Genomic DNA, 10070 nt, shown 5'->3' with positions numbered 1-10070 from the left:
GACTTGTTCCCGAAAAACCTGTTTTAGGTTTTTTTGGCCATAACTCCGTCCGGTTTTGAGCTGGGCCCCCCTAACCCCCACAAGTCGTTGCATAATCAAATGCCGCATCCGGTGATAGCCTTGGTTTTGTTCTAGCATGCCCAGGGAAGGCTCTCCATAAGTGAGAAAAACAGGTTTTTTGAGGATATCTCCCCCCGGTTTTGAGCTGGGCCCCCCTAACCCCCAGAGGTCGTTGCAGAATCGGATGGCGCATCCCGCGATACCATTGGTTACGCCCAGGGAAGGCCCTGCACAAGAGAGAAAAGCATGTTTTTTGAGGATATCTCCCCCCAGTTTTGAGCTGGACCCTCCTAACCCCCAGAAGTTGTTGCAGAATTGGATGGCACATCCTGTGATACCATTGGTTACTCTGTAGGACCTCAGGGGAAGGCCCTGCATAACTGAGAAAAACAGGTTTTTCGAGGATATCTCCCCCCTGTTTTGACTATGGGCCCCCTAACCCCGAAAAGGTGTTGCAGAACTTGATTGTACATCTGGTGATACCATTGGTTTCTCTCTAGCACGCCCAGGGAAGGCCCTGCATAAGTGAGAAAAACAGGTTTCTGGGCGATCTCCCCCCGGTTTTGACTATGGGCCCCCTAACCCCAAAAAGGTGTTGCAGAACTTGATTGCGCATCTGGTGATGCCATTGGTTAGTCTCTAGCACACCCAGGGAAGGCCCTGCATAAGTTAGAAAGACATGTTTTTTGGCCATAACTCCCCCTGGTTTTGAGTATGGTCCCCCTAACCCCCAAAAGGTGTTGCAGAATCAGATTGCAGTTCCCGTGATACCACTGGTTACTCTATAGCACCTAAGGGGAAGGCTCCACCCTCTGAGAAGAAAACGGAGCGCACATTAGAACTCTAAGACCGACAGCTGTTGTGGGTAGGCCTGAAAAGGTATTAAGTATACTTGTGGGTGGTAATTTTTAACCAATCTCTACAAACACTGACTACAATTATGTGAAATATACAAGTGCTGGTGGACAAACAAAAGAAGTTAATCAGAGGTCTGCTGTTTGACTGTGCAAATTTATTATTTATTTACTCAACACAATTACACACATGATTAAAATAAAATGAATAAAATACAGAGATGAACAGTGATATCTGAGTAATTAGGTCAGTATGTACAGAATACAGAGATTCCTTATTAAAAGTAAAGTGCCTAAAAGGAAATATATATGTATATATATATGCAAAAAACCAAAAAAAAAGAAAATACTATTAGTCAAGAATAACAATAATTATCATCTAAATAGGGGGCATCTAAAGTCAAATCATATCAACTCCAAATAATCAAAGAACTATAAAAATCTCTCCTTATTTGAATTGAAGTTATTAATATAAACTCATTTACTTTCCTACAAAACACAACACAACTGTCCTAATAGCTAGCAAAAATAGGGCTCGCAGTGGTAGAATTGTACTGAAACTACCATGAGAGTTGCAGTGATGCATCACATGCACAAACAGGTTTATGGATAAATAATGATCAATAATATATGAATATAATTATATGCATAAACAACTATGAAGTTACATTGTCCTATCATAAACACTAGTTCATTTTAATTGGTACTTGTTCAAAATAATTGGGACTAATCCCTGTTATCGGTTATCGGCGGTTATCAAGCATTAGGGCCAATTAGCATCAAGCTCATCTCTCTCAGACAGTTCTGATAACATTATCGAATAATGTTTTTGTTAGAACCAATGATAAGTGTGTTATTCAATAACACGATAATGCCGGATGACTACTCCAGTTTCAGTGGATATCATTATTTGTATTCACCAATGATGTCGCTTCATTGTGAAACAGAGGAAGTGAGTCGGCTCGTATGTTGCATCCTCTCTCATTTGTTAAAACACTTAAATAAGTACGCGTACTTCTCTTTTAATTTAAAATACAACGTTCGAAATCCCTCAAATCTTCGGAAGGAACATTAACAGTCACTTCTAATTGTTTTTTGCAAAACGAGTGGCCATCAAAAGGTGTTCGTTTGACAAAGGCCTCGTGATTGTCTTTGCATCGAAACCGCAGGAAAGGTAATTAAGCCCAGAACCGCGACACATTCCGGCACGCAAAGGTCAAACAGCCGCAAATTTTCTTGCTCCGTATTGTTAGGCCCACAAGAAAATGTTGATGGCATCTGAAAATGAATGAAGGAAGAAATGATCGTACTTTCACTTGAGAATTTGGGACGTTGATCATGTCGGTGATTGACCGACGTTCCTACGTGTCCCGATTCAACTAACATTGAACTATCCAATCGAATACGTGTTATTCGATAACAGAATAACTTAGAGAATAACGTTATTCTGTGTTTCCAATAAGAACCTTCTACACATACCAAAGCCAGATGCATTACACGGAAACGATTGATGCAGTTTAGCCTTTGAGCACACTTGGGCAAAGTAAAGAGTGATACGAACTCTGGCTTCTTCGGAAACGTGACGTTTGCGAGATGATTGGGAGGCACTTCACACACTTGGGCAGACTAGCCTTACAAGTTCGTTAATTTCTGCTGCAACACACACTTACAGAACGCATTTTCTATGTATATATTTTCGACGCATGAAACAATTGACAAACGTCAATGGATCAACGCATAATGTTTTCTACGATGTTTTGGCGGGAATTTACATGGAATGCCGCGAAGGTGCGAGTGCTTTAGCATGTGTGGTTTTAATATCGATAAAATGTGCCTTTGAAATAATTTGTGTTCTGAAGTGGTAATTTCGACACAAACTCGTACGATAATGACTCATGAGCAACTGTGGAAAACTTAAAAGCCGAACTTACCGACAACTTTTCTGCCGCTACCAATTCATTGTGGATTCATCCTTTATGTTGCATGCTGTTTATGTTCCATGCTGTTTAAGATTATCTGTCATTTAGTTTGTTAGGCGCAAGGCTAAAACGAACGGCAATGATGCTCACTCATTGACACCGGTCCATCGACCGACTTTTGGGGGTAAGCATCTACCTGCCCTTTGAAATAGGAGGGGGTGGGGCAACATCAGCATACATAACAGACAATAATCCTTTCATGAATTGGTAAAATGTTCTTTATATTTGGGACATCGCTCTCATTGACCTACTAGCACTTTTCAAACTATTTTTAGCGATAATTCTGGATTGAGATGTTAATGACATTAAATTTTTCGCAAACCGAGAAGTGTATACGTAATCACTGTGGAAATTAGTTGGTTATATCGAGATTGGCGTTACATAGAAAAACCTACAAGGTAATTCTTTTTTTTTTTTGTAACAGTAACGTTACGTTGCTTCATACTGTACCCAGCTGTGAATTGCGATTTGTTAAGATCTGTGGCTACGATTTTCACTGGACAAAGCTGCGTTACGCGTAAACTGAACAGTAATGATACAGTAGTCAAGGCTTTCTCAGACACGAGTTACTTTAAACAATGAAAACTGAACTACTTTCGATGCTGTAGATAAGAGGTCAGGGGCCGGGTCGCACTAGTGCAAAAAGTAGTTTATTTTACAAAAGTGCGACCCTTCTCTGCAAAATGTAGATGCCGCCACTTAAAATTGGCGAGCTCTAGACCTCGCCAAAATGTCACAAAATGTCAAAAAAGCTTTTAGTAGGTCAACCATGACGTAAAAAGGATCGAAAACCATGATAAAGTGTATTTCAAACCATGATACATTTGGTCTTGGCAATCGTCAACCGCCGGGATTGTTCAGTCTTCTCCGTCTGCTTTGCCTAACTTGACGGCCATATCCAACAATGCCAGTTGAACATTCAAGTTGTGAAGACAACGCATTTGAAATAAATTTGCCATTCTAAGCTGCGTGCAAGTTAAAAGACAAAAGATTCCAAGAAAAGCGCAAGCTACTTGTCGTGGTTCCATGTTTTAGTTTTGGCCGTGATTATGTGACTCAAGCTTGCTGGGAGATGGATCTTATCTTTCTCTGGTGACACATTGTTTGACACTGTGCGACCCCAATTGTACAAAATGCCGGAAAAGGAAATTCGAGTGAAATATCTCAACAAAATCAATTTTGCCCTTTAGTGCGACCCGGTCCTAAAACGGATATGTGGACTGATAGTAACAGCGTATAATATTACGATTTTCATCGTTGTTGGTCTATTATGTAATCATCAGTTTGTTGCATTATCACGAGGAATCGGCGTTTCGCTAAGTTGAGATTTACAACGTCGCGCCTTTTGCAACAACAAACAGAGAATTCAGTTTTCTTTCTGGGGCTAACTTTCCTTTCGCTGCCTTTTTCTTTGTGGACCTCCAGGACGGTTGTTCTTTCGTTTTTCTCTTACAACTACCTGTCAAAAAAATAGGAGATAAATAGGAGAGATTATCCAAAACTGCTTCCCACTTCCTTCACCGTGTAACTGGCTTTCGGCTGTGTGATTGTAACTTACGTTTGGACAGCGATCTGCTTTCCGTAGAAGGTCGTTCAAGTTCTGCTCTCTTTGCAATTGATCTGGGTCTCCCTCTGTTGTGTTCTCCAGTTGTTTATACTGTTTTAACTTTTTCAACGGCCATTCCTTCTTCTTGTGGTTTTGGAGAATTTCGTCTGATGCATCAGTCCACTTCTGGCGGTAAATCTTTTCATTTGATATAAATGAACTCCACCACTTTCTATCATCAGTAGTAAGCCTTTTGCATTTTTCTACACAATCTTCTAGTTGCTTGATGTCCAGTAGTTTTCGTGTATCTGGCTTAACAAGACGAGGGGTTCCCTTAGGTAAAGAATGAAGTATTTGTAAACCTTTTCCTTCAGGTAACCAGTTTTTGTCCTTGGCCCAAGCTTTGTATTTCATTTCCCCCTTACCGTCTCTTTTGCTAAATCTGTAGGAGTGAGGGTAAACATGGTTCTTTATGTTGTTAAGGCATGGCTCGATCCATTCTTTTACGTTATACACAAAGTCAACCAAGACAGTTTCTGCAGAAGGCGTGTGTGCCTTTTGAATTCCTTTCTCCAAAGCAGGCAGAGTCATACAATCCTTTTTCCTCAAGAGTTTGGAAATGCGGCTGAAAAACTAAAGTGTTACATTGTTATAAGATTTTATTTCAAACAAATACAACGCATTTAATTCAGCTTATTCAAATCGCTTACTTGATCGACATCTTCATGGGTATGACCCACCATTAGGAAGGACAGTTGTACCTGTCAAAAGCAGCAATATAACTTTAAAAAATTATTTCTCTCAGTCCTAATTTATTCAGTGCTTCCAGGTGTTTCTGTATCTCACCTCTTTGAATATGCTTTTTTCAACCAGAAGTGCGCAAAAGCCCAGGATATACTTATTCTTGCACTCTCGGTAGCAGTTGTCCATTTGAAGAAATAGGTACGGTGGTAGGCATCCTTCCTGTGGAAATGAAAAATAGTTTGAGAAAATAAAAGCAAAAAAAAAGCCAATTTGAAATTGTATCTTTAAAAAAAAGCACGGTTAAATTAACTGTTTCATACTTCAGAAAGTTCAAGGAAGATGCGCAACAAAACAGACAGCGTCAAATTAGAGTCGTGTGGCCACCGCATCAGATCAATGAAACTGAAAATTCTCCCATGCCCATGAGATATCGCTCCAGTTATGTGGGTCCTTAAGAAGTGGTATGTTTCGTCCTATTAGTAAGTAAAAGATAAACAGGAATTAGTCAGTCTGAGCACGAGGACCTGTGCTGATAAATATGAAATTAGGCGAGTTTTTGCCAACTTATCTTCTTGGATATTATACTCACCTTTGACAGACAATTTGCATGTGGTATGTTGGTTTTGGACTGATCCATACCATCCAGAATTAATGACAGATAGCGCTTCGGCTCCCGTTCAGCTCTCAAGCAGTTGCCATAATATACTCTCCTTTCAGCCCTTTGAATTGCCAATAGAAAACAAGTCAGTGAGACACAACAAGCATGAAATCTTATTTAATTTCAGTAAACGTACATTTGTTGTTCGTTGTGGAGTTTTCTTTTGATTGCAAAAGATTTCCTCTTGTCCTTATCCGTTGTTCCTTGGAGACAAAGTTTTAAAGCCACACAGACCCCACACTTTGTGAACTTGTTTTCCTATTTACAGAAAGAGAGAGAGAGAGGGGAAACTATTAGTGAGGCTTTTAGTATGTAAAACTGTGCCTCTTTTTCCATCGGTATTTTATTCGTTAATTCAGGGTTACCCACCTTTGGTATGATAACATTCTTAAATCTCGCTTTCCACATCCGTGAAAACGTCGGCCTTGAAACGGGACACAAACCCGTAGACCTCACATCATCGGCATACGTTAGGTAAATCTCTTTTTTGGTGAGACATGTCGGTAGGCAATATTTGTCTTCGTTAGGTATACGGTCAGCACAGCTATCGACGTAATCTGTGTAGAAATAAGTGAATATTGTTCTCCATGACACTCACGAATTTTTCGTAACCGCACTGTTGCAATCGATGTTACAAGCGATGTCCAAAAACATCATGTATGACAGATAAAGTTTGTCAAACCTTCGAACCACGATTCTGCCCTCAGGTAACTGGACTTGATGGTAAGCCTGCTGCCTCTATTCCCTTCTGGGGACGTCCTCCCGTTTTCATAATCCCCTAGAAGACGGTGAAACCTGCGTGTAAGATATACAAAAGGATGATAAATACCTTCTCGTGAAAGTTTGTCTCATTATGTTGAAAATGAGAAGAAAATTGCAAGGGTTGAAAAGCAATCCGAGTAAACTGACTGGTATGTACTTGTGATTCTTCCAGTTATTACCGAGAGACGTGGCATTTTACTACTTACGTTGTAGAAGAAATGCTGTGAGCATTCAACCATGCTTTTTTGCAAAGGTCCTTTCCATTTACTCGAAATGAATAACATCTCTTCCCTTAAAGAGACATGGTAAGTTGTAAATGACACTATTATCATCCGTAACACTTGCTTACTGGTCCGTGACGTCAAACATGTGGCCAGCAGCAAGGAAGAAGCGAGGAAGGGTTTTCCAAAGAATATGAAGAATACATTTGATAAAACAAAATATCGCTCCGTCAGCAAGCAAACTAGGAAAAAATCGTCGTCACCAGTTGCACTATGATGATGTTAACTTATCAAAATATGTTTATTTTTTATGGCACTCATGTAAATGAACAGATGTAGGGTATGACAGCTAGAGAGAGCTTCCCTCGACCGGCTAGACCCAGTATGACAATAATTATTGACCTCAACCGCAAATTGACTTTACCTTTGTGTTCATAAACTGAGAATGTAAAAAACGTCATGAGAAAGGAACGTTGTTCTTTTTCAGGCAAAGATCTGTAAGTCTTGCGGCATTTCAGTATGTCCTCCTTGTTTATCAATGTTCTTGTGCACATTTTTCTACAGCACGGCATGTTTGAGGCCTTTTCTATTTCCTTCGGGCACAGAGCTTTTTCTTTCCTCACTGATATCCGCTTGGTACATTGTTTTTTTTTCTATTCGTAAAAAAAAAAGAGAAGCTTAAGTCCAGAAATGCAAATAAAAGCCTTCCCATTACTATGTCATAAGCAAAAAACTGTACATTGTCACTTGTTTCCTTGCCTTTTCCCATGTCTTAAAAGTTGTATACAGCATTCTGGGCAACATCTTCAGTTATACATCAGTGTACTTAAGAAAATTAATTGAACTTGAAATTACTACAATGTCAATTGGATCAGTCAATAGTCAATACCTTGTTTTGGGCAGCGGGTGCTGTCGCTACTTGGTCACTGTGCCGGCTTTCCTCAATCTCACAATACTCGCCGATACTTGTTACTGACTGTAGGGTGAGTGGAAAAGAAAACCGGATGGAATGAAAGTGGCCCACCTTGGGACTCGGCGTCAATGAATATAATTTTTTTTCAGTAATACCCCATTCACACCAAGAAGACATGTTTAGTTAACCTGGATTTAACAAAATGAAATCTTCCACAGAAAAATGTTGGAGTGGCTTTTACGTGAGATTCAGGTGAGTTTCAATACATGCCTTTAATAGCTGTGCTAAATGTGTAGCGGACAAAAAGCAGCATGCATGATTTAAAAAGAAAACACTTTGAAACCGTTTTTAACTAAACATCTTCAAAGCATGGTTAACGTTTGGCGTGAACAGGGCATAAGTCTTACCTCTCTATCGTCGTCACTGTCACTACTACTTGCAGGTTCGCAATCGTGATCCACTATCGAGTTACATGCAGAGTTACGGCGTTCCTTTTCAAAGAAAAAGACGCGAGTAGTCAAGATATTATATTATGCATAATATATTTAGTCTTAGGCTTTTTTGGTTAGTCTTTTGGGTTGTTACTGCTGTTGTTTTCAACGTTACCTACATTTTTCTCTCCCCCTCCTGTCCTTTTGCCTCCTCTGACGCCACCAGCTGGTTTTGGCCAAGCCTCTAAAATTGATCCATGATTAACACGGGACACTTTTGTGGAGGAAAGCTATGAATAAAAAAATATATGGTCAATGTAAAATAAAACCTGAAAAACTACAGGGATGGACATTGCAAAAAATCTACGCGTCCAAAAAGAGTTAAATAAAAGACACAATTTATAAGTTTACAAGTGAATCTAGCGTGACGCTTGCGGTTATGAAAAGGTTGTCGGTGTCGTGTGTGCGTTACATTAAAATATTGGTCAAAATATGAGAAGACAACACTTACCGGTTGCCTATCAGAGCATATTTCCCACTTATTGCTGTCTATGTTCAACAAACAACAAATAATTTGCTCCAAGGCTTCTTTATTTTCAGCAAGTCGGTAGTCAATACTGAGTGGTAATATCAGGTTGCGGTTGCGAGGGTCCCTTAAATGAGTTCTCACATAGTCTACTTTCATCCTTGTGTGATGAAACGTCTTGCAGTTACATGCACCGGCACACTGACAGTCTGCATCAAGCGAAGTCTAAAGGATAAGAGACCCAGAGTTGCTATCATAATTGCCAAGCAGTCAACAGTATTATTAATAAAAAGCAGCTAATCTGTGGCAAATATACCAACCTGTTGTTGTCCTTTCTGTGCTTGTGACATCATCTGCCACATCACGGAGTGGCTATCCTCGAAGACATTCTTGGAGTGTAACAACAGTTTTTCCTCAGGTTGCCATCCAATGTTGTAGTGAAGTAGTGGATCGATATATGTGAGAGGCAAATAATTCCACCTGAACGGGGGTAATTCGTTGCCATCTTCGTCGTCATTATCTTCACCCCGGTAAAAGCCGTGTAGAGTGTCAACCAAACGCGAAATCGCAGGCTCTTCCCAAAACGCAGCGAAATCGTTGCTAGTTGTGTTTCTTTGATCACCTTCTGTGACATTCACAACAATTCTATCTTTTAAGTAAATTGTAAACGATATCAAAAGGGACAGAAAAAGCGATAGGACGAAATCCATGACTGAGAGATTTGAATGAAACTCAAAATTCCCGCCTTGGCGAAATAAAAACTTGATACGAAGGCGCGCTTATGTGTTATCCAATCAAAACGTATTGTCAGACGTACAATAAGAGCATTATGGCCCCGGAATTATGGCCCACAGTTCGCTGATAATAGGTTCAATGTTCTAATCAAGACTATATTGCATCACGGTACTCATACAGAATAATTGTTTTGCTTTGCAAAAGGGAAAATTAGCACAGAATCAGTTGAGATAAAAGGTGAAGAAACGACATAAATTACAGCTTTTCTTTGACCTCCATAGAATAAAATCTACATTTTCCTCACGGCCGATTAATACTGTTTGAAAGAACCCTTTCATATCTGTCTGTCACTACATAGGTGAATGTACATTGTTTTCTCCGAGTAAATTTCTGCGTAAGTCTGTGGCGAATCAGTCGCTCTCACAGTATGAACTCAGTTGCACCCAACTGTAATACTTCCATGGAAAGGCTGCGAGCCGGATAGTTTGAAGAAACTCTCCCTACAAACCCATGTCACTTTTAGAATACCCCTGGATTTGAATCAATTTGAATCGCTTAAAAAAAAAAAAGAAGTGTAATGATGTGACTTATATCCTTTTAAGATTTGATATTTACTGAAAACAGACGTATACAATATGAAA

General features: G+C 39.8%; 1 protein-coding gene across 2 annotated transcripts; it reads right to left on the bottom strand.

The window, feature by feature from the left end:
* Positions 1–4231: 4231 nt before the first annotated feature.
* Positions 4232–8971, bottom strand: LOC137967826 (uncharacterized). 2 transcript variants are annotated; one of them, XM_068814412.1, is made up of 15 exons: positions 8680–8971; positions 8348–8458; positions 8145–8228; positions 7714–7800; positions 7249–7477; positions 6810–6894; positions 6524–6636; positions 6211–6398; positions 5978–6099; positions 5773–5902; positions 5504–5656; positions 5286–5402; positions 5150–5200; positions 4452–5072; positions 4232–4352 (listed from the first exon to the last, which is right to left on the bottom strand). In XM_068814412.1, exons 1-15 carry the CDS (start codon positions 8851–8853, stop codon positions 4278–4280), a joined length of 2340 nt encoding a protein of 779 aa, XP_068670513.1. In that variant the 5' UTR covers positions 8854–8971; the 3' UTR covers positions 4232–4277. The 2 variants fall into 2 exon arrangements, with proteins under 2 accessions (XP_068670513.1, XP_068670512.1); XM_068814411.1 differs by having other exon boundaries at positions 4303–5072.
* Positions 8972–10070: the final 1099 nt, after the last annotated feature.

This window comes from Montipora foliosa, chromosome 8, assembly GCF_036669935.1.
Source record: "Montipora foliosa isolate CH-2021 chromosome 8, ASM3666993v2, whole genome shotgun sequence".
In the NCBI taxonomy this organism is placed as follows: Eukaryota; Metazoa; Cnidaria; class Anthozoa; order Scleractinia; family Acroporidae; genus Montipora; species Montipora foliosa.
This window is presented reverse-complemented; position numbering and strand designations above follow the sequence as displayed.